The sequence below is a fragment of the Idiotropiscis lumnitzeri genome, chromosome 7 (genome assembly GCF_059441095.1).
Source record: "Idiotropiscis lumnitzeri isolate Australia: NSW breed Sydney's pygmy pipehorse chromosome 7, RoL_Ilum_1.0, whole genome shotgun sequence".
NCBI lineage: Eukaryota > Metazoa > Chordata > Actinopteri > Syngnathiformes > Syngnathidae > Idiotropiscis > Idiotropiscis lumnitzeri.
Window position 1 is genome coordinate 429,790 of NC_142397.1, and position 26,242 is coordinate 456,031.

A 26,242-nucleotide genomic window follows, 5' to 3' on the forward strand; every position below is an offset into this window, starting at 1 on the left:
CGAGTCGGTCGCGAGTTGTGGGATGTCGGATACAAATGGGTTTCCTCTTCAAGGCGTCGGACTCTCCGTTCGAGATGTTTGTCGGGACTCGCCGCAAGGGGACTCGCCGGACGAGGCGGCTCGGGCATCGGGTTGGCATGCCTGCCGGGCGCCTCGCTGGCGAGATGTTCCGCTTTCTGTCCCCGCCGACGAAAAGACAAAAACATTTGGGGATGGCTCCGGAACCGTTGGAAGAAGTGTCTCGGGTGCGGGAGGTCCAAAGCTGCTGCCTCCGCAACTCGACTCCAAATAAGTGGGAGGAAAATGACGGAATATATATTTGATATACACGCCGTGAAAAACTTGACATTTGACATTTATGGAAGCATCGTTAGTTTGCTCCTCAACAATTTGCTTGCGTTGTTTTTCCTTTTTGGTGGGAAGGAAGTTTAGTTGTGTCAACTTCTTTCTTTGTTGAATTGATCAACTTCAAATTTTCAGTTTGTTGCCTTGAAATTTGGAGTTCATCCAAAGTCGTCTTCTTTTTTTTTTTTCTTTGAGTGCAGCGGATATTCTTCATCCGAATTTTTTTCTTTTAACTGAACTCTTTATGACTTTGGCAGTGCCCCCCCCCCCCCTCCAGCTCTGATTTCACATATTTACGCGCAATTAATGTTGATCTGATTGTATTTTTATTTTTAATTTGGCTTTAAATGTTTTGTAAAGCGCTTTGGAACAGCTGCAGCTGTTGTGAAAAAGCCAAATCAAGAAAAATGGGTCAACTTTTTTTTCAACTCAATGGTCGCTCTTGACGTGTCCACATCACGACGTTTTCATCGTCTTGGAATATTTCAAGTTTTATGTGATAATGTTTCACGTTTTGCCGCCCTAACGTTTTTTTTTTGCGTCTCGTACGGCAGCAACACGCTTCTGTACCTTCTTTGATGGTGTGTGTGTGCGTCGGCTCTTTTTGTGTGTGCGTCTCCTTCAGGACGAAGTGCGAGTCGTCGTCGGCGGCGGCGGCGGCGTTGACTTTGCTTCCAGATGTCGGCCATCAGCTGGTCTCGGCCGTCCCCGAGCAGATGGAACGTTGCGTCTTTGCCACTGAGGTACACGCACAAAATGCCGCCCGCTCCTTTCGAGGCCACGTCACACTTTGAAGTCTTAATTGGAGTCCACTTTGGTTTTTTCAAGGAGCAAAACCAAACTAACATTTTTTTGGGGGAAGAAGGGAAGAAAACGTGAAGTATTTTTGGCTTTAACATTTTTTTTTACATTTTAATTTGGGTTGCGTGACTTGTTTCTTTTCAACCCAAAAATGTTCTTTCACCCCCACAAATCTAAATACAGAATTATGATTAATATTGCATTTGTGTGATATGATTTGAGATGAAAATGCCACACACACACACACACACATATATATATATATATATATATATATACACACAAGTATTAATTAAATTTTTTAAATTTTATATGTATTTTTTATACATATATTTTTAGTACAAAATGAAACATTAACTTGAGATTTTTCTTTTTTTTAAATATGCGATTAAATATTTTAACTCAGACAACTTCAAATAATTCTACTAATTTGCCTACTTTGCAAAGCCAAATTCCACATCTGAGAAGAAAACCTTGTGCTGAAGTTCCCACGGGACTTCGCAAACCCAAACTGCTGCCGTGACAACGAAATGTGCTGTCGAAATTTGGAGAATGAAGAAAAATGCCCGAGTCCGTTTCGATCGGATTCAAGGATGAAAGAAAGCGATTCGAATGAAAAAACACTTCAGATTTGGTGATTTGACATCAAGATATTTTGAAGTAAATATCTGTTAAAAGCTTTACAAAAAATGTGATTTGTCGCAATTAATGACGGAATTTTGTTTTAAGAGGTACGCACGTGGATCACACGAGTCACTGGCATCTTTTGTTTTATTTTTCTCCGCAGGTTTGACCTCCTGCCCGTCACAGGATTTTTATTTGGAAGAAGCTGACAGAATGGAAGAACCTTTTTTTTTTTTTTTTGATCGCTGATGATCAGCAGACACAAAAAGCATACGCGTTGTGATGTTATTTAATCTTGATTATTTTGTCGTCTTTGCTGGAAAAGAAAAAAAAGAGAAGCAAAGACTGAATGTTGCGCACCATTTGCACTTTTTCAATCATTTGGATAACGACGATCACGCCATTATGGACTTGACGTGTTGTCACGCACACGTGCGTGCGCCCCGCCGACGAACGAGTGCACGTGCGCGTCTCATCGGTGACGCGCACGTGCTTTCCAGCCACTTTGCCTTCATCCTCTTCGTTTGATCCCCAAAAGGCGTTTTGGGGCGTGTGTCTTTTGTGCTCGAGTGAGTGTGTGTTCATTTCACACGATGCAATGTGTGTACAGTTTTATTTAATTTGTACATCGTGTACATAGTTGATATTTAACAAATGCAATACTCGTATATTTTCCTAAATAAATGACAAAAGCAAGTGTGTGTGTTTGGTGTGTGTGTTTTGCATTTGACGACGCTGGACTGCTTCAACGCTTTGTAAACATTTCTCAAGTCAACTGGCTGCTTCCTGCACGGCCGTTTTTGGTCAACAGCTGCTCCTGAAAACGCCACAAACCTGCGTGTGTTCACGTGTGGAATGCGTGAACGCGTGTGCGCGCCTCCGTACGTGCGCGTGTGTCTGATTGGGATTTCAAAAGTTTCCGCTTCTCGGCGTCGGCGTCGGCGTGGCTCGTCAGACTCCATCTTTGAAATACTTTGTGAGTGCGTGCCCGTGAGCCAAAATTCAAGTTGTGCCTTCCGGCAGGTCACGTCGCGATGAAATGTGTGCGAGTTCTCTTTTTAAGTCACAACTCTTAAATTGTTGCGAGGCCTTGGCTTTTCTCTTTCTTTGCTTTTACTTTCTTTTTTCTTGTTTGTTTGTCACGCACACACAGGGTGTGAGCGTGGGAATGTTGTGCTTCACAATGAAGTCGTGATGGACATCTCACACGTGAGAAGGAGGAAGTGCACATGAAAGGAGAACACACACACACACACGGCCATAAAATACACACCCGGCCACCTGTCAACGCTTCGTCACCCTCTGCAACCTTTGACCCGCACCCAAAACTTTTCCCAGCGCGTCTGCTGCTTGTCAAACGTGTGCGTGTGTTGATGCGTATCTTTAATTTCTGGGGTTGCTTTTATTTCTTTTTGGTGTTTGGGGGCGAGCGAACTGTCAGCCGCTCCGACTTTGTGTTTGGCTAAAATCGTTTGACGCCACGAAAGCCGCAAGCTCGCCACCAACCTTCCACACAGTCATCATTTTTGCAGCTGAATGTTGTTTTTGTTGTGTCAAAAGAAGAAGACCCCAAAAACGCACGCGAGGCCTCGAGCCAAGTCGCAGTCTTGACTTTGCTTCCATTTTCTCGACACCTCCTCCTTCTCCCCCTTTTTTTTTTTTTTTCTTCTCCTCATCATTCATGCCGGCTTCCGCCTCGTCTCCGCCTCCTGCTCACCTTTGACCCTCCGCCCCGGTGGGAACGCTTGCGCAGACCAAGAATTGCCGCGCCGGTCACGAGGGCAAAGCGGCGCCGCCGCTGCCATGATGACAATAACAGAACACGCCCGTCCGCGCACGCAAAACGTTTTTTGTCCACTTTCTCGTCGCGAGTTCTTTTGATATAACTCGAACTTATCTTGAAAAAAGAAATTCTTGAATTCAAAATAAATCCCAGCGTGAAAAAAGAAGAAAAGGTGGTGTGGTCCTTTTTTGAACATGGTTGTGCGTTTTGTGCGCGTGTTTTTCTGGCGTGACCGAACGTGAGCTCGCAGGAATGTTCGCCTGGCCGAGCGCTTGCCAACGGGAAGCGACTCATTGATAACCTTTGACCCGCACACCATTAAAAGTGTGTGTGTGTGTGTGTGTGTGTACATCTGTTAGTGTGAGCATGTTTATGAATGCGTGTATTTGTGTCGTCGTGTGTGTTTGTGCATGGGTTGTGTTTAACTTGTTGCGCGTTTGCACGTGGACGCGTGTTGTGTTTGTGTGTGCGTGCGCGTGCATGTGTGTTTATGACGTGTCTGTGTGTGTGTGCATGATGTTGAATAAGCGTGTGCGTGTATCTGTTTGCATGTGTGTGCGTTTCATTTGTTGTTGTGTGCGCTTAGCGTTGGTTTGTGTGTTTTGCTCCATTACCACGAGCAGCTGCTTCCTGTTTCCCGCCGCTCCAAATTCCGATCTTGTGTCATGTGACAGGAAGTACAATCATGCAGTCACTGTGTGCGTGTGCGTGCGTGTTTGGGAGTTGACAAATGCTTGACTTCCTTTGCGACCTTTAACCTCTTCCCATTTTCAGGACCTTCTTTGAGACATGATTTGATTTGGTACAGCTCAAATAAAAAAATAAAAATGAAATTAAAAAAAAGAAAAAATGAAATGGCATCAGCTTCACATTTTTTTCAAATGATTTTTTCTAATTGGATGATGAGTTTTGGGGGCAAGTTTTTTTCGTTTCTTGTTTCATTTTTTCTCGGACCATCTCGAGTTTTGACTGTTGGGCAAAAAACAAGAAAGGAAAAGACCGCAAATGTCTTTGAGGACTCGAGAGGGCGCCGAAATGCTTCCGAAAGATCAAGCTTGACTTTTCAAAAGTTCACATTCCCCAAAAAGTTAGTCTGGAGCCACCGCGTGTGAAAGCAAACTTTGAAACCTTAACTCCAATTTAAAGCCCTGAGCCTGTTTTTCAAACCCAATTTGAAATCCTCAACAAATTTTAAAGTCATACTTTGAATTCCTAACAGAAGTTGAGAACCCAATTTTGAAACTCTAATCTCGAGTCTGCAACCCGCTTGGAAAGCCTTCCCCGTCCGTCGTTGACCACCCGAACCCCCGTCGTGTGAAATTCTACTTTGATACCTGAACCCGATTTTCAAATCTTTCTTTGAAACCTCAACCCTAATTTACAAGTTATTGATGTGGATTATTTTACAGTTCATAAACGATTGTTTAATGTCAAAATAACACCTCATTTTTTTCTTTCTTCTTCTTTTTTTCTTTTTTGCAATTCTCGTGACTAAGAAAGAAAAGTGGCGCGTCAAGGTGCCAGCCACCCCAGAAGCGGGCGTGCTCCTATTTTGACGTCCCCTCTCGGAGACGTCACAACAATGTTCAATTTGGATGCGAGGTGATCTTTGTGGTCGAAAACGATTCGTTTTGGTTTTGAATCAGCCCCCCCAAAAAGTCACTTGAGCAGGGGTGTGTCGACTTTTCATGCAAACTAAGAGGGACTGTTTCGAACGAGGAACAAGCTGTCAACGGTTTTGTTTTCACACTTCAAAGCTTCAGTTCTCTTTTCTCCGAAAGACGAGCGAGCACGAGCGCTCGCACGTTTCTGGTAAGTGGAACAAGAAAATGACTTCCGTGGCGTCTGCTTGGCAAGAATAACCCGCTAGAATGCGACGGATGACTCGTCAATGCCTTTTCATCTTTGGACTTTTTCTGTCGGCCCAAGAAAATTTTGTCATGCGAGCATTCGGAGAGACGACGCAGCTTGCTTCAAAATGGACTCGGCCTCCTCCCTTGCACGTTTGCTTCAAATTGATTTTCCAAAAGAGGCTTACAAAGATCGTTAAGGGTGTGCGTTTGCGTGTTGCCCTGGAGGTGACCCGAATAGTGACAGTCCGCCCGCTCCTTCCTTCCAAGCTTCATTAAAAAAAAAATAAATAATTGCTTGGTTTTGGTGGGTAATCTGGTTTCCCATTGGAAATAATCTGTCAATCCAATGAATCCGTTTCTTAAAAAAAAAAGTTCAAGCACCTGAGCAAGATTTGAATGTGCTTGCATGACTGTGGTCTACCGCCCCCTGGTGGCCACGGTGAGCGCCCCAGAAGGAGCGACAATGGATGGAATTGAAGCAACTGAATCGTGACGCACAATCTGGTCAATTCTTTACATTCTAGAATTAGATGATTGTTTTTTGTGTTTTCTTTTAACAATGCCGTTTCCCGTAAAAAGTAGAAAAACACCGAAAGGGGGGATTTTTGGGAGCCGGCTGCAACGGAGTCATTTCATTGGGAATGATGATTTGAGATCGTGTCTTGACTTTTTCTAGCTGACCTATATTTATGTTGCTTTGTCTCCCTCTACAGGCACTTTGGCGTAATTAACTATTTTCCCTGCTATTTCTAACTTGCCTTCTTATTGGCACATTTAGTCACGTGACACCTCCAGTTCAAATTGCATGCGTAGTCTGCTAATTGCCGCGTTTGCTTTACGTGTTTACTGCCATTTGACGGTCAGTTTTCTCATAATTTCCTCTCGCTGTTAGTGCCTGAAAAAAGCATCGCTTGTGAGTAGCATTTTCTTTTCTTTTTCATGTAACACTTGCGTTTGTGTGGCGAATTTGATGTTATATACGTTTAGTTTATTGCTTGCATTCTGAGTGTCAGTTACTTTATAGTAAGCTATAGACTTACTTTTACATTGTCTACAAGTTATGCACAGCTCGTTATCTTATCATTTGTGTATGCTTATGTTATTTTGAATATCGTGCTATAGTTAGGGTTTGGGTTAGGGTTCGGGTTAAGTTAAATTATCAAGAATAAAAAAGTTATCAAAAAATTAAAAAAACGTTAGCAAAAAATAAAAAAAAGTTAGCAAAAAGAAATAAAAAAATGATCAAAAAAAGTTAGGGTTAGGGCTAGGGTTATGGTTAGAGTTAGGGGTTAGGGGTTAGGTTTAGGGTTAGGTTTTTACATCAACGAGAAAACATTGAAAAAAACCCTATGGAGCTGAAATATCACATAGATGTAAAAAAGGGGTTATAGTTTAAAACGTCAAAAAGTAGGAATTTTAAATCATTTCAGTTGGGAAATAGAGGATTTTATCAAAATAAACAGACCCAGGCCATGCGATGTCCATATTATGTCCCATTGACTCCCATTAAAACTCACAAATTTTAATAAATTGTAAACCTGATTTTTTTTAAATGAATTTCCCATGATTATTGTACAATAATGGGTCAAAAAATGATGATGGGGATTTAGAGCTTTAATCCCCCTAAAACACCAGGTGACGCCAAATACTAACTAATGATTTTTTCTGCAGAACCATGAATCGCTATGGCGCGCCGTCGTACAATTTTATTCCATAAAAAAACTGTTGTGATTGTCAGAAGAGAAGTGTGTGAAATAAGGGTTAGGGTTAGGGTTTACGACTAGAGTTCGGGTTTCCAATTAGGGTTAGGGTTTCAAACGCGTGTAAGGGTTTCCAACTGGGTTGATGTTTGAGTGTTTCAAACTTGGGTTCGGGTCGGTTTTTGGCTTTGCGCTCGTGTGTTTGCACATCAGATTCCTCACCGGTGCTCGTCTTCGTCTTCCTTGCTTATTGCGTCGGTGACGTGACACACAGACGCTTGTGTTTCAATTCTTTGGCAAGCATGTGAGCGTCAGCTGAGCGGCAGAATTTGGGCGTCGTCGGCGGGAGAAAAGTAATAAGCTTAATCTCTTTGGAGAATGTGACCTCGCCTCCAAATCGCGCTGAGGTTTGCGAACGCAAGGTCAGAGTCCGACGGGAACAAAAGAACCCAGTTCATTCAACGAGTCTCGCCTTTCCTTGGGGTGCAAAAAAAATAAAAAGCTGAGGGGCAAAAGAGGAATGCGTCGTTGAGGCCTCGGTTTGCCTGAGTGCCAATTTCGGAGCGCCGTTCCAATCAATTCCTCACAAAAGAAAGAGAAAGAGAAACAAGCTTTTTGTTTTGCGGGAGGCATCAAAATGTTGATTTGCGTGAAAGAATGACAAAAAATCAATCAATCAATAAATAAGAGTTTGCATTTGCGCCCCCCGAGCTCGTGAGTAACGAGTGAGCGCAGGAAGAAGATGGCAAGTCAGTGCAAGAAAACAAGCAAACTACTCATGAGAAAAAGTCGCAGGCAAACTGGGTGGATGACCTTTTTTCTTTTTTTAAACTTTATTCAGTCTTTATTAATCATCAAATAAAGTTGGACCAAAATTCCAGCAACAAACTCCAAACTAAACAAATGTCGGCTACTTCTTTGCAGAGCCGGGACCGTCCGTCCCGGGGGCGGAACGCTGCCGCAATTCTTGCGGATAAGGCCGGAAGGGGACCGAGATCGCGTCCGGAGGGCCGGGGGGGGCCGAGCGGCAAAAAAAAGGTCAAGTGCTCAGCTCTGCTTCGATGTTAGTTTGATTCACGATACACTCGAGAAAGATACGACGGTCACGTTGCGATGAAATCTCATTTGTGTGATTTGAAAAGACGATTGAACGCGATCCATCGGCAAAGTCAACGACGTCAAGGCCTTGCGATGCTCAGAGCGGCTTTTCTTCTCTTCTTCCGCGCAAACTGCTCCCGGGCTTTCTCCATGGCGGCGGACAACCGGGCTCTCCACTTGTCCTCGTTCTCCTTGGCAGGCGCGGGTGTCGATGTCAAAGCTGAGGCCAAAAAGTCACGGCGGTCGTCCGCAGGTGGCGCTTCGCTCCCAAGCTTTTTGGGCGGAGTTGTCGGAGCAGCGCCACCTACACGCCGGACGCCGGCGGTTCTTGCGCGACTCGTCAACGGCACTTCTTCGGATGCCGCTTTCACCCTTTTCGCGAGCGGGACGGCCGAGCGGACGACAGATTGCGGGATCTCCTGACCGAGCCGTTGCGGCGGCCACGTCGGGATGACATTTGGGATGCGGGCGGAGTCTATCCCAGGTCGGGAGATGTTTGCACCGGGGCGTCGACCTTGCGTTTGATGCGCCGCCACGGCGAGGACGTTGTGGCTGCTGCCGACCGCAGGTTGACGGCTGGTTGACGCAACTTTCTCCTTTCTCCGGCGCTTCTTTGCTCGCCGTTTTTTTGACAGAGACCCACCAGGAGGCGTGGTTTGGGCTGCAGGTCTCTTCGGGTGCCGTTGTGACGTCGGGCTCAGAGGCAAGGCGGCGGCGTCGAAGTTGAGCGCGAGTTGAGGGAGCTCCTCATGACCGTTCTCGTTTTGGGGCCGAGACGGGGCAGGAGGTCTGCTTTCTCCCGCTGTGGAAGGAGAAATGTGGGCGGAGTTGACGCCAGATTGCGGGACCGCCTCCTCCCCGGGGCTTCGTTCCGGTTGCGACGTGACGATGGCGCTGAGGTTGTCCAGTTGAGGAACCTCCCGGGCGGAAGCCGGCGGCGCCTTGTCGTCTCTGCCGCTCGTTCTCGCTCCTCGGTTTCCTGATGGCGAGCCCGCGGCGGGACCGCTCGGTTCTGCCGTTTCCATCGGGGGTTCGTCCTTCATGACGTCATTAGAAATGCGAGCGGACTTTCTTTCCGTGCCCGTCTGGTGACGGATGGCGTTACCTGAAGGTGAACTTGCGGCAACGTCTTCCACTTTGACAACTTTCCGCTTCCTTTTCTGCCCTTTTCCCTTTTTCTTCTTCTTCTTCTTCTTCCGGGTTCCGTCTTTCTTTTTCTTCCTCTTCTTGTCCGAGCTTTGCGACCTTTCGTGGGAGTTCGCGCCGGATGTGGAGGAGACGGTGGCGAGCGCCTCCGCAAAGTCCCGGGCGGCGTTGACCACGTTTCCGAGGGAAGCGGCCGGCGTCGCGCTTTCCTGCTGCTCGGGAGGAGGCCCGGTCGGCACGTCGATGACGTCGATGCCGCCGTAGTCGTACGGGACCGCCTCCTTTACCGCCGCCAACGGCAGCCGCTCGTATCGTTTGCACCTGCAGTCGTCGGACGCAAAATCAGCGCGTGGAATGTCGGGGCGGCGTGTGGCGGACGTCAAATGAGAGCAAACGTTACTTACGGTCCGTACCAATGTCGCTCGGCGCAGCGCTCGTCACGGACCAGCTCGAAGCAAGGCGCTCCGATCACGTTGAAGAACGCTTGCCCCACCACTCGGGACGACGTGTCGTTGACTCGGCGCAGGCAACCTTTCAACCTGCGCAGCGCGACACGGAAATGACTGGCAAGTCCTTTTGGGATGTTTAGTTGAGTCGCACAAAGGTTTGCGGCGACGCCCGGGATTGGTCGCCACTCAGAAAAAAAAAATGGTCATATTCTAATAAAACGTCTTCCAAAAAGTCATCATCCTACGAAAATACATTTGAACGCATTTTTGTGCTTTCAGGAGTGAATTTGACAGCACAAGTCACAAGTCATCTTCACGTTTTCTTTTTCTACTTACGCCTCGTCGCAGTCGCAGTGGGAGATGGAGTGCCACTTGAAATTTGTGTATCCGTATTTGGAGGCGAAGGCGTGGATGACGTGCGGGCAGTGGTCATGAATGCGGCAGCAGCTGTCCGTCTCCTCAAATTCACCTCAAAAAGAAAAGATCACAAAGCTTCAAAAGTTTTGGATTTTTCATCGATCACAACATTTTTTGTCCACAAAAGAAACAAGCGGCGTCAACGTTTTGAAAAGATCACGTTGGACGGAATTTGTTGTGGCGATGAAGCAAGCGAACGCAACGGCTCAAAGGTCAACGACGTCCCACCGAGTTGGTCGTAATGGTCGGCCATGTTGCCGGCGCCGCACCACAAGGTCCCGGGATACGTGAAGCCTCTTTTGGATCTCCGGGTCACCTGCGCAGGACCACCAGAGCCCCTCCTCTTGGCCTCGTCCAAGCGCATAAACGGCTCGGAGGCCCGCCGCGCGCCGCACTCATCCGGCGGCCTCCCTCGAGACGGGCCCACCCCGGCACCGACCGGCGGCTCTCGGCCCAGGTAAGACAGAACCACCAGGACGACCCGCCACATGGCCGAGGGCAGGCAGAAGTAAGCGCAGGGGCGCAACGCTCAGCTCCTCTGGGGGGCTTTTCAGCCTTTGTGGAAGCCCTCCCACTTGGGGTGGCGTGATGTTTAATACCTTGACGACACCGGCGGGAGTTTGCCGCTAATGGACTTGATTGAATGCGGAGCTGGACGGGCCCTCAATGCATTGACAGATGACCGCCAGTAACCTAGAGGCCCCGCCTCCTCCCTTTGCACATGCGTGTCGGAGGGACACATTGAAAAGAAAAGAAAAGAAAAATGCACCAAGAGGAGATTTGAGTGGAAATTGCGTGCGAATGCTGAGAAGTCGAAGCCGAGATCAATGAAATCAAATTTTGAAGTGTAAACCGCGAGCGGGATTTGGAAGGCTGAGAGAAGTCTTCAATAAATATCACAGAATTTGGAGAGTTAAAATGAAAAAAAAGGAGAGCGGAGGCTGTTGAACAGCCGAAGCGGCACATCGAGCAGGAATGGGAAAGAAATGCACTCAAATTTGCGAGCTTACTTCCCAAACATTTCTTGAAAGAAAAAGCTGAGTTCATGATTAAAAACAAACAAGATTCTCATTTTCAACACGAAATCGCAATTTACTGTCGACTGAACATGATTAACAAATAATTGTATTGGGCACGTGTGCAACTGGTGAGCACGTCCTCCTCACAGTTCAGAGGTCGTGGGTTCCATTTCGGCCTCTGGCCTTCCTGTGTGGAGTTTGCATGTTCCCCCCCGAGACCGAGTAAGTTAATTGAACACTCGAAATTGTGAGCGTGGATAATTTGTGGAGAAAAAAAAATACTAGATTTGGACATACGAGGGTTCCGCCGGATATACGTGGAGATATATATGGAAAAATGATTATTAAATTTGGGAGGCACAAAAAAAAATCATTTTTGCCAATACTAGTTTTGATCGAGTTCTTGACTTGCGTAGTGTCTATTTGTTGTTTTGCGTGTGAACCTCCGTCCGCTCTCCTCTTCCTTTTTATCTCCCTCTCCGGCGGAGATTTACTTTGGGAAGACACACAGAAGGTCCCCACTTCACCATGGAAACAAGCACGCGTCGCCCGTGAGCACCATCGCAATGCAGGGAGGCAAGAAAAAGTCTTCCTTTGTGGAATGTGGAGCAGGCACGGCTCCAAGATTTGTTTTTTCTCTCTCCCGCGGCTAAAGTGGGGGCTTGTCCAATGTATGAGCTGCTGAGAAAATCATTTCTAAATCCGTTTTCGAACATCAAATAAAATGCTGGAGGGGCTACACAGATTTCGGAGGTGGATAGAGAACAGCCCCCCCCCCCACACACACACACACACCGTCCCTGATGTGATGTGAGCAAGCGAGTGGCCAGTGAAAAACACGCTGCGCAATTGGAGTTCACTGATTGAGTGCTTGACGCAAACGGAGCTCAAGTGGTCGTGTGGTCGCACAAGCGGCGCTTTGCGTGTGGAGCGCGCCTGGACTCGCTGGCGGGCCCTCGTCAGCTTTGCCATCCGTCACATGACAGGCACAGGATCACAAGCACGGGCCTCTCCCCCCTGGCACAGGATGGCGCGGCTCCAAGCGGAGGCGATGTGGGCTAATCCTGGCAACGGCTCAATTGTCACGTTCTCGAGACAATTCCACGGCAAGTGGTATAAACGTGGACATACATTTGGAATTGGACGAAAAGAGATGGGCTCATTGCAAGTTTTGCGCGCAAAACATCTTTGTGCTTTGTGATGTTCAGTATCGGGAAAAGTTACTGACACAAAATAAGAATTTCCAAATCCCTTCCAAATGTTCAAATATTTCTTGCAGTATTGAAATAAGACGTTTATTTTGTCCTGTAGTCCAAATGCTTTCCTTGATTTTGAGTTTTATTTCTTAAAAATGTCTATTTATGTTTAGACCAAATTTTTAAGATTTTGGAATAGCAAATCGGACGTTTAAAAACAAGCGCTGTACTGCCCTCTAGAGAACAAAAGAAGACACTGCATGTACATGTTGAACTTCGTTCATGAGAATATGGTTGCATTTTTGGGGCAACGTTTTATTTTTTCAAAGGAAAGTCATATTTAATGACAGATAAACATTATTTTATTCCTGTTGAGGATTTCTAAATCTGGTTTTGTTCGAAAATTCTTTATGAGAGATCTCGAAATTGCTTACAGTTTTAGAGTAGTACCCCCCCCAAAAAAAGCTTTTTTTTTTTTTTTTTGCCAAATAATGTTTGAATCTCGGGTGGGGGTCCAAACTTTGATCAAGTGAGCAATCAAGCACGTGCGTTTGTATTTTTGGACTTTATTTTAGCCTGGCGAATTTCGCTCTTCCTCTTGTTACTAATTTAAGTGTGGCAAGCGAGCCCTCCCACGTGGCTCTGCCTTCCTTCTGGGGGGGCCGCCATTTGTTTGAAGCTTCTCGAGCGGCATGGACGTGTGGGCGCCAACCCGGGCGAAGGGTGCCGCCCAAGCCTGGTATCTGGCGCTGATGGCGCCCAACACCAAAGGGCCGGCGTTCGCCTGGCTGGACCCGTCCAGACTCTACTGCAACTCGCAGGTATACGCTTGCCTTGGCTTCACTTGAAACACTCCGCCGACCCACCGGCCGCCCGCCCTTTGTCCCCCCCCCCCAGGCCCTGGCGGACTGCGTTCAAGACCTACTCGGCCCCTTCCGCCACGACACCATCGACCTCGTGGCCGGCATTGACGCCATGGGATTCATTCTAGGTACCGACTCGCTCGCTCATTTGACCCGCCAAGACAAAAACGGGGGGGGGGGGGGGTACTTGAAAGTGTACACGATGGGGTGGGGGTAGCAGTTCCAAACAAGCCAGAGAACGGTCTGAAATTCCGTCCACTGGCAGTTCTAGAGGGGGGGCCTCAGGGGCAGTGCCCCCCCCCCCCCAAAGGGTGCCAGACCAAATAGACTTTTGGGTGTTTTCCTATTTCTTCGCAAATTCTTTCCCCGCGTCCTCCATCGGGTCACATGATGAACAGGCCTGGGTGTGCCAATACTTTGAAAGCGGGCCTCCCTCTTTGCCTTCTCCGATGTCAGTAAGGTCGCCAGAGTCGCTAAAATTAGCTGCGCCACAAGGCCCGCCGCCACCTCAGCACTCGCTCGCTCGCTCGCTCCATTTAAGCACATTTCATTCACTTTGAACTCCGTTTGTATTCAATCTTCCCCAAGGCTTTATTTTGAAACGTTAATCTTGCCTGTTTTGTTTTTGATGACTTTTGTCCGTAATGCAAATTGAACTGAGTCCCACATTTATTGCTAAACATTACGTTTTGACTTAAATATTCACGGTACACATTTTTTGACCCGATACTCGGCGTTTCCGTTTTTAACGGGTACATTTAAATGTCACAATTCACATTTTGGCGTAACACATTTGCGATTCAAATTTCTCTCGTTGAAATGTGAAATGAAGCACATTTTACTGAACTTTTTCACGTTTTAACGTGAACATAAAATGCGATACTGAACTTATTACATTTTAACGTGAGATATTCATCCTTCAAATTTCTCACGTTAAATAGGAAACGGTTCCAAAACGTGATTGTGAACTTATCACATTTAAAAGTGACATTTCCGTCCATTTTGACGTGACGCTGAGCCTATTTTAATGTAGAATGTTTGCGATGCAATTTTCTCTCGTTAAAACGCTAGACGGAACTTTTATCTGGTCCAAACATGAAAGTCCTCTGGCAAAACTGAACTTTGACCTTGGACCCGGTGCTTGTCGGTAGGCGCGTCTATCGCCAGCACGTTGGGCAAAGGCTTCCTGGCGGTGCGCAAAGCAGGACATCTTTGCGTGAGCGGCCAACGGCAGACGTACAGCGACTACACGGGCACGGAGAAGACCATGGAGGTACGGGACGACGTCATCAAAGCGGGTGAGCTGGCGCGCAGATGCACGTGTCGGCGGGCGGGATGAACGAGGACGGGCGAGCCATTCGATTCTTGTGCTCGTCGACGTTCGATGAGCCTCAAGTGACAAGTGGTCGATTGATACGTGCTAGCGGCACGCCGCTCATGCTTCCGTTTGGTCGGCCGTGTTGTCGCAGACGGCGGTCGGGGGACAAATCAACTTGCTCTGGACCTTGCCGGGCCGAACGTTTACGAGTGACATGCCGCACAAGCGCGATGTCGCCATTTTGTAGCGAACGTAGGCATTTGGTAAAAATCTTGATACGTTTGCGCGCTTTCAAGGTGTGAGGGTGTTGTTGGTGGACCAGTGGATCGAGACCGGCGGAACCATGAAGGCCGCCATCCAGCTGCTCGAGAGGCTGGGCGCCACCATCGCGGGTAAGCAAAAGACATTTTTGCCGATTATCCCAAGATTGTTATTTTGATCTCACATGGCACATTTCTTAACTTTGTGGCTTTTTGCAAAAAAAAAAATCTAAACATTTTTTTTTTTAAATTTACGAGTTTTGCAGTTTTCTTACATTTTACTTTCAAATGAAAATTCTCCTAATTTTAAGACTGCGATCTCAACTTGACATTTTTTGTTGTTGCTCTGATCTGCTTTTTACATGACCTCAAATTTAATATATATAAATGTTTTCTGTCTTAAATGGGCGGCTAACACCAGATACAAAATAAATCAATACATTTTCTCATCATTTTTTTCCTCCACTCCGCAAAAATCTTCCATTTTTTTCTTCTGACATGATGACGACGCGTGTCTCCGTTGCGCAGGTGTGGCCGCCGTTGCCATGGAGAACACGGAAGGAGGCAAATGGATTCAAAATCATTACAAATGTTCGCACTGCATCCCTGAGGAGCTCCAGAGCCAAATCGACGGCAAACATTTGGACTCCTTCAAAAGCTTCGAGAAGTGAAAAGAGGACTTGACGACGTGTTCTCAACATTCCTTTTTTATTGTTGACGTTTGAAACATCATTGTTAGAATTGCAACAAGATTAGCAAACGTTTTTAACACTCGTTGGCAACAAAAAAAGCAGGTTGATGTTCATTTGCAAGTTTGCATGTTTTAGGACGAGAATCGTTTCCTCTCTCCGGTTGACGGCAAATCTTAAAAACAAGGTGCCGTTTCACCTTCAACGTACGTCATTTGTTTATAAAAGTTTGAATGGGTGTGAATTTCTTTGGCATGATGGCGATAGCGCAAGTCTCTCTCATGTGAAGGCAGAAAAAATGTTTTTTCCTTCGATGCATTTCATTCGCATCAATTGCGATTTAGGCCACGGACAAGAGCCATTATCTTGGCCAGTCGACAGCAGAACGTGTTTGCTACTTTTGTCGACATTCACGAGCCACTTTTATGTAACCGTCTGACGTCACTCTGTCCTCTTATTGGTCAGGTTGAACAGAAACAGGAAAGAGAGCACATTTTTCCTCCATATTTTCTTTTTTTTTTTAAATTGTACACAATTTTTTTTCCCTGAGGAATAGTGACTTTTTTTTCTTGGAAAAAATGAAAGTTTTGTGGGAATAAAAAAGCAAAATTAATTAAATGAGGAAAGACTTTTTTTTTTCTTCTTCAGGAAAAAGTTGTGATATTCCAAGACCGTGTGTATATTTTTACAATAGCCATGTCTTTTGAGAAAAAGTTGTATTTTCAACTCTTCGGTCTTTCGATGGGCTAAAATAACACCTGACGGCCTGAAAACGCAATTCGGCGCAGACGCCTTTTGTCGAAGTCCCGCGGCGCGTGAGGAAAAGTGGTCTCCGAGCCAGGAAAATGTGCCACCTTGCCTCTAGCGCGTCCTTTTTGCGTACCTTCTGCCCTTGAAGGCGGCGTCACTGACAGCAGGCCGGCGACTTCCTCTTCTTGGACACATTGCTGCTGTTGCTCTGGATTTCTACGAGGACGACGCAGTGGTCACAAGGGGACGCGCTTTGATTTGATTTCAACCTTCATCTGCTCTACTCACTGACTATGTTGCCGATTTGCCTGCTTCCGCTCTTCTCCAGCTCGGCGAGGACGTTGGTTTCGAAGGCCAGCGATGCCACCCGGAAGAAGAACTCCGTCACGTTCTCTCCTTTCAAAGCGGTCAAAAAGGATCGAGACAAACAAATTGCATTCATTTGGTTTTCCTTTTTTGTGTGGGCTGTCAATATTTGGATTCTCATTGGATGACACCGTTTCTCGCACGCGGGCGCCATTCACCTGTGAGCGACGACAGCGTCCAATACTCCGCTCGCATCTCCCGCGCCACCTGGAGGGCGTCTCGTTCTATCTGAGAGTACTGAGCGGGAGACTGGGAGACAAACAACACCATCGTCAAAATGATGAGCAGCGAAAGCCGCAAAGAGTGCCAGACTTACGCTCAGGTCTTTTTTGGTGCCGACCAGAAAGAGTTGAACTGCCGTGGGGTCGTTTTCTCGCAGAGCGTCTTCGAGCCACTGCCTGCAAGGACGCCACGCGACAACAACTGGTCACTGCGTCGCGTCACGCGCTAACCCTAAGCAAGCCTTGCTCCACCTAACGCTAAGCGATCTTAGGCTAAGCCTAAAATCAAGCCGAACCAAAACGTGCTTTGGCCGAATGCAAGAAGAAACAATCAAGTGTTACGTTACCTGCTGTGTTCCAAAGACGCAACGTCGGTGACATCGAACACGATAATCACCACTGCAATCAAAAGCAATGCGACATCCATTAAATGCTTGGAGTAACTTTTTGCAGATATTTCTCACCAATACTTTTACAAATACAGTCATCCCAAACTACGTGCGTGACAATGACCTGCAGGTCTGGTATCCCAACTACATATCTGATGTTTCTAACAAACCATTTGTACCAAAATTAGTCACAAATTTGAGATTGAATTGCAGAGTAATGATGAATTTCTCGGAGCCAAACGCAATTCCAAGTGAGTGAACGCGCCGGCTGGGGACGCCCGGTTCAAGATGGCCGCGAGGTCCGCATACGTCTCCATATGCAAAAAAGAGCCTTTTTCAAAAACATCGACCTCTCGCCATTTGGAAGCAAATCCCTCACGTCCTTGACAACTCTGCATTAGGCATGCGATTTGCCAGGCTCCACCAGAGGTGCCGTTGGCGCCAAACGCCAATCGGACGTACGCGTGGCCTTGTGGCCAGAACGTAGCGTAGCCATTGAGTCACTCACCCTGTGCTGCTCTGTAGTACGTGGAAGCGATACACTTGAACCTCTCCTGACCGGCCGTATCCCACCTTAAAGGAGCAGATCAAAATTCAGAGTGGCGGCAGGTGGACTCGGCGAGAACGGCGACGACTTACAGCTGCAGGCTAAAAGGGACGCCGAGCACCTCGAAGCGCTCCATCTCAAAGTCCACACCGATGGTGGCCTTGTAGTTTTTGTCAAAAGCGTCCTTGCAAAATCTGAGCAAGACATCACGACCCGTTAGCACGCTAGCACGAGATGCGTTCTCATGTGAAATAATCGCCGACGAGGGCGTCGTGTGAACGCCTTAGCGAGAAGTCGTAACGCTTGGACTCGGTTGGCTCCGACTTAGCGCATCCATCGACTCTCAAGGCGCCACTGAACTAGTTACGTTAGAAATGTTTGCTTTGCCCGTCCCGCCTTCCCCTTCATTTCATTTTCTTTCAAATTGCTCTTTCTGCTGCCAACGGAAGAATTTGATAGTTTGCCGTTTCCGTGCAAATGACGAACAAAACATGTTGAATGTTGAAATGTTACCTGTTAATCAGACAAGTTTTGCCCACGGCCAGGTCGCCCACAACAATGACCTTGGCAATTTTAAACCTGCAGGGGGGGAAAAAAAAAAAAAAGAGATGCCGTGAACGCCTCATCATCACATGGCATCTTCTCATTTTTGTTCTTGAACGCACCCGACTGTGCCGGTGCGCTGCTCCTGGCACGCCGTCTTCACTTTGGGGTTGAAGTCACGTTCAACGTGGAGCGCAGCATCTTCGCAGAAACACTACAGATGGTCGCATGGATTATACAACACAACTTTATTTAGAGATTGTGGATTTCACAACACCTGCAGCGGTCACAAAGCATGTTACATAGAACATAAAACAGAAATAACACGACAAAGACAGTGGTCAACGGAGTGGAAAAATTGGAATTGATGTAAATTGATGAAATTCTAGGTTTTGATTTCCTCTTGACAGGAAAAAAGTGGTCTTCAGGAGAAAGTCCTTCCTTTTATGCCTTTTTTCAAAAAACTTTTACATACTGCTCAGGTCACATTTGAGTCATTTTGGCACTTGAGGGGAATAGAAATAAAAAGCCTGAATGTCATTCTTTTACTCTGAAATGTGTTGACTTTTTTGTAAGAGGTTGACGGGGTAGAGAGTGGTGTTGATAGCAATTTGTAATTTACGTGAGGAAACTGCGGGATGATGCGATCCTTGCGAACGGGCGGTAAGACGCTCATGGTTGGACCTCGCGTCGACATCGGGCCTGCTGGACAGAGTTGATTTATTAGAGAAAATTGCTTAAATGTCAGGTGCAGTAATAGCTCTCATTGTTCATCAAAAAGAATGCAGAGATTTTATTCCTGAAAAAAATTATTGTTATATGCACTCTAACATAATGTACAGTTTGAAAATTAAAGCTTTTAATACAAGGGCGCGATTTAAAGGTCAATATATTAAAATGACATTTCTTTATATTTTATTATTTTTTCAATGTTCATATTAAAAACCTCATTATTATGCAAAAAAAAAAAAACTAACGTCAGCTTATTTTTTAAAAATCTAAATATAGTAGCTGAAGTTATGGCTAATTACATTATATTATCGCCGCCATCTTTTTGCAACAGAGATAAATTTAGCGAACATAATTCCGCTACAATCTACATCATGACTACAGTATGTGGAAGACTCCGGTAGTTGCATTCTATTAGTTCACCACTAGAGGACACTAAATTCTACACACTGTACCTTTCAAGAGTTAGAACAGCGCCACAAAGAAGTTACTTCGTTAGCCTGTCTGTTGTGTTTTGTACTGTTTTTAGCATTAGGCAAGAGTACTTTATGAGGCACGGCGAGGTGGTTCTTTCAAATTGTCAACGAGAAAAGTAGAGTTGAGTCTGTTGCCATGGTGACACTAACAGAGCAGCAACGCGTCCAACACCTTTCAAACTTTGCCAGGGAGCCTCCTAAAAGTCTCCATTTATCAGCACAGTACACGAGTTTAATCACATTTGGTGTTAAATCGTGTGAAAATGTTTTGTCGACAAATCTCCAACGATGTGTGTGGTCCACGTTTTCAAGAATGCTCGGGGAAAGGGTGACTCACAGTGAGGACTTGAAAGGAGGCAAAACCAGCAAAAGCACGTTGATTTTGTATTAATGACAGAATAAACCCGAAGGACCAGACAACTTTAATCGGTTTATCATCTTACTATAAATCCTTGTCCGTAAAATGGGGAAAAGGAGATCGATTTACCAAGAGTTGCTCGGTTCCAACTGGACTTTTTTACCCCAAATGTGCCTTTTTAAAAAACCTTTATCTCACAATATAGCTTAAAAGCACACATGAAAGAAAACTCGTAGTGAAATACTGGCACGGTGAAACTGGCAAAAAAGAAAAAGGAAAAGAAAAGAAAAGAAACCCCGACCTTAGCAGGACGAAGAGGAGGTGGTGGTGGTCGCTCTTCTTTTTCTTCCCTTTCAGCTCCAAATGTCACTCAATGTGAGGCCAACACTGTCTTGTTCATGGCAAGAGTGATAAGTTATCGGTATGTATGCGGAATGGTGCCGAAGAAATCTTTGGAAGGAAAGAAGCAGCAAAATTAAAAGCGCAAAACAGAAGATTCCATTTCACCTCAGCGCAGCGCGACCCCTGCTGGCACTAAGAACAAACTACCGGATGTGATGGACAAAATGAGGAAGTACAACCGGACGTGATGTATACGAAAATGGTGACGGTTCTTGAAACGTGATCCAAAGGGAAAAAAGGAGTGATCCAAAGTCTGTACATCCACCCAAAAATGAAATGAATAAATAAGTTAAGATAAATAAATACATTTTTAAATGGTGTGCATCCTTCCAGAATAACTGTATTATTGGAGAAATGAAAAACATGGTCAGTGGTTCAATGATGTCCTTACAGAAAGAAAATATTAAATCTTGACCTAATTTGTGCTTCTCTGAAACTTTTAAAAGGTTAAAATTATGAGATCAATACAAAGACTAGAATTACAGAGACACCAGAAACACATTCAAACTTGACATTTTTAAACATGTTTAATTTGCTATTTCACTAATGGAATGAAAACGCACACTTACCATCACTTCATAAAAACACAGGTTCTTGCTAACAGTTGGGCACTTGAGGATGAAAGAAAAAAAAAAATCATACAATAACAAAGCCAATTTCTTAGATGTTTTTAAAAGGCACTGGGGTCAAGGCTCTGCAGAAGAGGTCAAATATTGTTACATAGCCTCGTTTCTGTCCATGAGCTTTGTTATTGTTATCTTGCCTGAAATGAGCTAATTTGATCCATCATTTAATATTTGGTTGCCATTTCATTTAAGGCACGATGCGGATGTGAGAAATTCATTTTTGCTTAAATGTGCACTTGTGGACTATTTTCTTTAGGCAACGGCCCTGCCACATTCACCAAGTCTTTAGTCGAAATTGACAAGTGGATTTTGGGCAACTTTGTAGGAGCCAATCCCGGCTGTCTTCGGGCAGTAGGCGGGGGACACACTGAACGGGTTGCCAGCGAATCGCAGGGCGCACGTAGGCGAACAACCATGCGCGCTTACACTCATACGTAGGTCCAATTTAGAGTGCCATGCATGTTTTGGAAAGTGGGAGGATACCGGAGTACCTGAAGGAAAGCCACGCAGGCACAAAGGGAACATGCAAACTCACACAGGAAGGCCGGAGCGGGAATCGAACCCTGCACCTCTGGACTGCGAGGCAGACATGCTAACCGCTCATTTACTGCCACAAAATCTCTTAAAGGACACCAAAGTGCTTGAAAAAAAAAATACATCGCCATCCAGATTAAGGGTGATGGAGCGCAAAAAGATTTCTTTATTCTTTTTTGCCCCCCCCCCAAAAAAACCCAAAACAAATAAATAAATAGACCCCACAAACTTGACTTCTAGGAAATCATGCCATTCTGTCAGCGGTGTGCAGATTCAGGCCCAGAATTTCTAAACTGCATGGCAGACGTGTTGACTCCAACTTCTGCCAAAATTCAAAATAGAGAGGGTAAAAAAAAAAAAAGATCAAAGGTCATATTTGAGTCTTCAAGTGTTTCCCAAATGTCAAACGAAAGTACCCAAAGTATCTATGAAATCAAGCATAGGGAGGAGAAAACATGAACCACCGAATTTGGACTTTTCATCAGCGCACATCTCGGACCAGCTGCGTCAGTTTCTTGGTTGAGCAACACAAAGACCCCCAAAAAATGCGACAACGAGGCGCTTCCTGGCCTCTCAATCGGTGAGAATCTTTTTGGAGTTGTGCGTCCCGTTGAGGGCCACGTGCTGGCCGCCTTTGTGCCGCAAGAAGTCGGAGCGGATGAGGCGATAGAGGTAGATCAGCATCATGACGTTCATGACCATCAGGGAGGCCAGGAAGAAGGCGGCGCGGTCCAACCTGGAGTAGTTGCTGCCGATGTACCACGTGACGTAGAACTGCGTGGCCAGGCGGAAGCCGACAAAGGTGCACGCGTTGATCACCTTGTTGACGCGGTAGACGGCGGACGAGGTGGCGCCGATCATCTTGAGAAGCAGCCGCAGGTGAAGCGTCACGCTGTTCACTTCCACCAGCAGCACCAACGTCGTGGCCGCCACGTACAGTTGCGTGTAGAGTGCGTACATGAAGCACCAGATCACCTGACGCACACACAGAAACAGGGACGGACGGGATCACCTTTTTGGGGGTCATGTGGACAGATGGGACCTGGTTATACGAGGATGCGGTAGATAAAGAAATGAACAAGTATCCAGATTGTCGTCGGACGGGAGGGGGGGGGGTTCTAATTAATCTAGTTATAATTCATTCACTGGTTCTATATTCAAAAGGTACAATGGACAGTGGATCGCAGCAATTTTTTTTATTTTTTTTTTATTTTTATACATATAAATTTTTGTATATATATATATATACACCTCCTTACAAGTGCATGGTGGATGAGGAATTCCCAAGATGATCTTCCGTGTCCCGTCAGGATGATATCAGCCACATCATGAAGGAAGTATCCTGACAAAGAACAACATTGAAAAATAATCAGCTGAGAAACACGCTGGAAAATGTTTTTACTTTCTGATTTCGTCGACGTACTTGCGCCGAATTATAGTTTTGTTGTTTTTTTTCTTTACACTTATTCATTTTGCCTTTTGAAATGACATTATTGTATTGACAGTTTCTTTGATTCATTTGTATTTCATTTTATTTGTTCCAAAGTACAGAATTCCACTTGTCATTCTTTTTTTTTTCAGTGTGATAAATGTGACGCAAGAATACACCAGAACAAGAAAATAATTCAACATCGTGTCGTCACGTGACTTGTTGCAATTGCTTCGGGCCGTCGTTGTTTGTAATTGCGGAGGTTTGGGTGTCATGGATGATCGCAATATAAAATAACTGCTTTTTTTTAAAAATCAGAACAATCATGAACAAAATCCCACAAACTATTTTCATGTGTTTATTTTGTTATCTTTTTATACTTTGCTTGATTTCAGAAAAGGTTGCATGTTTCATTTGCGATTGTTATTTTACATTGTATTTCACATTTTCAAATAAAACATTTCTGGATTGAATTGTTATTGGGCCAGGAAGGCCGCCAAGGTGACTGCAAACGCCCCTTGCCCAGAAAACTAAAACTCGCTGCAATTTTGACAAGTAACTTTATTTTAATGACTGATGAGGAAATAGTCACCGTTCCGCCAAAAAGTGGTCGTCCTCGAGTAAAGGCGTTACTCTACGGAGCCCCTCAGGGGACACGGAAGAGAAAAAAAAAACTTTGCGTTCCCTCGCAAAATCTTTGCATTCCCTTGCAAAGATTGCAAAGTAGTTTTTTTTTTTTTTCGAGTGAATGTTCATTTTTTTTAATGCGCGTTTATGTACTTCCGGGTCATCTTCCGTGTAAACAAACGCAGCAAAGATGGAGTGTGTTCACCCGTGGGCGAGTTTAATTGAATTTTACTTTGAAATTGTCTTGAAATACAAAGAAATAAAATCAGTTCTGGATATTAAGCACGGTTTTCAAATAAGTGAAAGACAGTTCCAAGCCCTCCTCCATGATTAGTGCCGCCTCCAACGTACTGTCGTCTCTTGAACAGCAGCGCATTCGAGGCAAGGGTAGTCAAACTGACCCGGAAGTACATAAACGCGCATAAAAAAAAAAACATTCACTCGAAGAAAAAACTAAACAACTTTGCATTCCCTCGCAAACTTTGCGAGGGAACGCAAAGTTTTTTTTTTCTCTTCCTTGTCCCCTAAGGGGCTCCGTATTACTCGGATGACTGGCTGCCAAGTGTGATACATTTAAAAATGCTGTGAATCTCCAGCTAATGCGAAGAGGCCAAATGGCGTCCTTTTTATTTTTATTTTTTTTTTTGCATGTCTCCGTATGGAAGCGGCGCGTGTTGGCCTGCGTTGGCTGCAGCAATGCAGTCAGTCAGAGCCTTTTGTGCCTTGGAATGACTGGCACGCTGTGGCTCTCTCTCACACACACACACACACACACACACACACACACACACACACACACACACACACACACACACACACACACACACACACGCACAGCACAGCATTGTGTGCGTGCGTGTTAAACAACAACACAAGAAAGTATTGTCAAGGTCTTGGTGGTGACACACAAGACGAACTGAGGCGACAAGCAGGACGATCGTTAGGTCGCCGCAGTGATTTGAGAAACAGTTGAGGGGGCGGGACCTTGGCTTTTGTTCGAAGGCACCTGAAAAAGTGCCGGCAACACACCCCTGGATACGCCCGCAGAGGTTAGAGCACGCCAACAACACTTCCGTGTGTCGTTGAAGTAGGAGAGGAATAATTGCACACATTGATAGACCTCCAATAGGAAATGTTCCTCCCATAAATCAATCGAGTGTGTGTTTCTCTCTGATGTCAACCGGCCCGCGAGGATTAAACAATCACTGAAGTTATTTGGAGCTTTTGATATTTTCAAGTCCAATACAGGCAATGATGATGCGTTCACTGACCTGTGGAAATGCACACCAGCAGGTAGGACGACGACGTGTGGTAATAATGGAGGTCGCGCAGCATCTCGGGCCAAATCAACACGCTGTGAGGAGGGAAATGCAAACACATCAGCAGTTTCACAGAAAAATACGAAGAACTGAATTCACATTTTAGGGTCCCAAGCACTAAAAAATGTTTTCATAGCATTTATGTCACCGGAGAAGAGTTGTGGAGTTTGTAAGGGGGAAGGTCCGAATTTTTTTTAAGAAGTTTATTGTCCCCAAGCAAAATAAGCCTTTTTTGAAGTCATTTCGGGGGATATGAAAAAAAATGTAAAGAATGGAAAAAAACGATTGTAAGACCTTTCAAAATAATTTGTGCCTTGAATGCTCAAAGTTGGATTCCTGGAAGAACCAGAAGGACAAGTAGACCACGACATTCATCAATCTCACGAACTCGAAATTGTGGTCAGGACTTTTGAGGTCAAATGTAGGAAAGTAATAATTAAAAAAAAAAAAAAAAACACACCAGCCCACCGGGCATCTGCCCCGTACGACTGATGGACAGTCCGGCTTTGCGTCTCATCTACTTCAGCGCAGTAAGGAAGTGTTAGTTACCACTTGTACCCCCCCCCTTCCCCATTCATGAACACACACAGAGTAAGTCCTCTTACATGGAGACAGCCCACGTCGCGGTGAGGATCGAGTGCACCATGGACAAGGAGAGGTTCCTCCACTTCCACGCTTGGAACTCGTCGTGGACCACCTTCTTGGGCAGGGGCGTCTTCGCCAAAAGCCCGTGGAGCAGCCTGAAGAGGACGCAGAAGAACACCACCCACGCTCCCGGGTGCCTCTTTAGCAAGGCGCATAGGGCGTCCATCCTCGTTCACCTCCGCCGCGTCTCGCGGGAAGCCTGGATGGGTGCGAGTGGAGTCCGCGTGGGGACGCCGCGTGCGCCGTCTGCGTGTTGCTTGCACGCAAAGTCCAAGAAAAAAAAAAGGAAAGGAGAAACAAGTGTGGGGAATTTGGGCGGTGAAGTTGGAGGGTGGGGCTCCAGTCGCCTGTTGCGCTCCGTGTTGTCGCTTCTTGCGCGGCTCCGAGTGAAGGAGTGGATGAGCGCGAGTGCGCGTGCACGTGCATGCCGCACCCATCGCTAACACAAACAAGGAGTGCAGGGCGTGGGAAGACAAAAAGTGCATGGGTGAAAGAAAAAGGCATGCAACTGCACTTGGAGGGAGAAGCATGCTTCCTTCGTCACTTTGCGGTCTCGTCCTGTTACTTAAAAGACTACAAGTTAGTTCGTAGCGGTCTTGCCACACTTTAAGTGCCACGCCCAACAGAAAGATTTGGCTCGTCCACATTCAAGTCGGCTGATGTGCGTCAACCATGAGCGACTCTGGAGCATCACACACACAGCTTGGCAGCTTCGTCCTT

The 26,242-nt window shown here is 45.9% G+C and overlaps 5 protein-coding genes across 6 annotated transcripts in view; 2 read left to right on the plus strand and 3 right to left on the minus strand.

Annotated features, from left to right (window-relative positions):
• The window catches only part of LOC148332980 (delta-like protein C), a 42,524-nt gene extending 40,058 nt beyond the window's left edge, over window positions 1-2,466 (plus strand). For both annotated transcript variants that reach the window (XM_088299844.1, XM_088299845.1), the window contains 2 exons: window positions 971-1,088; window positions 1,934-2,466. In XM_088299844.1, coding sequence (XP_088155970.1) covers window positions 971-1,088; window positions 1,934-1,939 — 124 coding nt within the window. In that variant the 3' untranslated portion in view covers window positions 1,940-2,466. The remainder of the gene's footprint in view (window positions 1-970; window positions 1,089-1,933) is intronic.
• A 5,449-nt stretch (window positions 2,467-7,915) lies between these two features.
• Window positions 7,916-10,859, minus strand: proca1 (protein interacting with cyclin A1). The gene is made up of 4 exons (XM_088299846.1): window positions 10,445-10,859; window positions 10,136-10,268; window positions 9,755-9,889; window positions 7,916-9,671 (listed from the first exon to the last, which is right to left on the minus strand). The coding sequence occupies exons 1-4, from the start codon at window positions 10,704-10,706 to the stop codon at window positions 8,285-8,287; spliced, it is 1,917 nt and encodes a 638-aa protein (XP_088155972.1). The 5' UTR covers window positions 10,707-10,859; the 3' UTR covers window positions 7,916-8,284.
• A 1,423-nt stretch (window positions 10,860-12,282) lies between these two features.
• Window positions 12,283-16,076, plus strand: LOC148332982 (uncharacterized). Its single transcript, XM_088299861.1, has 5 exons — window positions 12,283-13,252; window positions 13,329-13,422; window positions 14,446-14,592; window positions 14,909-15,004; window positions 15,401-16,076. Exons 1-5 carry the CDS (start codon window positions 13,124-13,126, stop codon window positions 15,541-15,543), a joined length of 609 nt encoding a protein of 202 aa, XP_088155987.1. The 5' UTR covers window positions 12,283-13,123; the 3' UTR covers window positions 15,544-16,076.
• A 27-nt stretch (window positions 16,077-16,103) lies between these two features.
• On the minus strand, window positions 16,104-20,502 carry rab34a (RAB34, member RAS oncogene family a). The gene is made up of 11 exons (XM_088299862.1): window positions 20,242-20,502; window positions 19,000-19,079; window positions 18,500-18,591; window positions 18,348-18,413; window positions 17,927-18,028; window positions 17,796-17,860; window positions 17,246-17,297; window positions 16,994-17,075; window positions 16,836-16,926; window positions 16,600-16,707; window positions 16,104-16,527 (listed from the first exon to the last, which is right to left on the minus strand). Exons 2-11 carry the CDS (start codon window positions 19,072-19,074, stop codon window positions 16,466-16,468), a joined length of 795 nt encoding a protein of 264 aa, XP_088155988.1. The 5' UTR covers window positions 19,075-19,079; window positions 20,242-20,502; the 3' UTR covers window positions 16,104-16,465.
• Window positions 20,503-20,858: 356 nt separating this feature from the next.
• On the minus strand, window positions 20,859-25,837 carry tlcd1 (TLC domain containing 1). The gene is made up of 4 exons (XM_088300157.1): window positions 25,483-25,837; window positions 24,830-24,912; window positions 22,762-22,844; window positions 20,859-22,477 (listed from the first exon to the last, which is right to left on the minus strand). Exons 1-4 carry the CDS (start codon window positions 25,686-25,688, stop codon window positions 22,076-22,078), a joined length of 774 nt encoding a protein of 257 aa, XP_088156283.1. The 5' UTR covers window positions 25,689-25,837; the 3' UTR covers window positions 20,859-22,075.
• Between the last annotated feature and the right edge of the window lie 405 nt (window positions 25,838-26,242).

Excerpts from the sequence above, each read along its gene's own strand:
- proca1 (XM_088299846.1), bottom strand. The coding sequence starts at position 10,706 with ATGTGGCGGGTCGTCCTGGTGGTTCTGTCTTACCTGGGCCGAGAGCCG. Across the intron at positions 9,890-10,135 it reads CACTGCGACTGCGACGAGGC|GTTGAAAGGTTGCCTGCGCC; the intron begins GTAAGTAGAAAA and ends CGCGCTGCGCAG. Across the intron at positions 9,672-9,754 it reads GAGCGACATTGGTACGGACC|GTGCAAACGATACGAGCGGC; the intron begins GTAAGTAACGTT and ends CGACGACTGCAG.
- LOC148332982 (XM_088299861.1), top strand. The coding sequence starts at position 13,124 with ATGGACGTGTGGGCGCCAACCCGGGCGAAGGGTGCCGCCCAAGCCTGG. Across the intron at positions 14,593-14,908 it reads GGACGACGTCATCAAAGCGG|GTGTGAGGGTGTTGTTGGTG; the intron begins GTGAGCTGGCGC and ends CGCGCTTTCAAG. Across the intron at positions 15,005-15,400 it reads GCTGGGCGCCACCATCGCGG|GTGTGGCCGCCGTTGCCATG; the intron begins GTAAGCAAAAGA and ends TCCGTTGCGCAG.
- rab34a (XM_088299862.1), bottom strand. The coding sequence starts at position 19,074 with ATGTCGACGCGAGGTCCAACCATGAGCGTCTTACCGCCCGTTCGCAAG. Across the intron at positions 17,861-17,926 it reads GTCCCTTTTAGCCTGCAGCT|GTGGGATACGGCCGGTCAGG; the intron begins GTAAGTCGTCGC and ends TGCTCCTTTAAG. Across the intron at positions 16,708-16,835 it reads GACGCTGTCGTCGCTCACAG|GAGAGAACGTGACGGAGTTC; the intron begins GTGAATGGCGCC and ends CCGCTTTGAAAG.
- tlcd1 (XM_088300157.1), bottom strand. The coding sequence starts at position 25,688 with ATGGACGCCCTATGCGCCTTGCTAAAGAGGCACCCGGGAGCGTGGGTG. Across the intron at positions 22,845-24,829 it reads GCTGGTGTGCATTTCCACAG|GATACTTCCTTCATGATGTG; the intron begins GTCAGTGAACGC and ends GTTCTTTGTCAG. Across the intron at positions 22,478-22,761 it reads TCCTCATCCACCATGCACTT|GTGATCTGGTGCTTCATGTA; the intron begins GTAAGGAGGTGT and ends TGTGTGCGTCAG.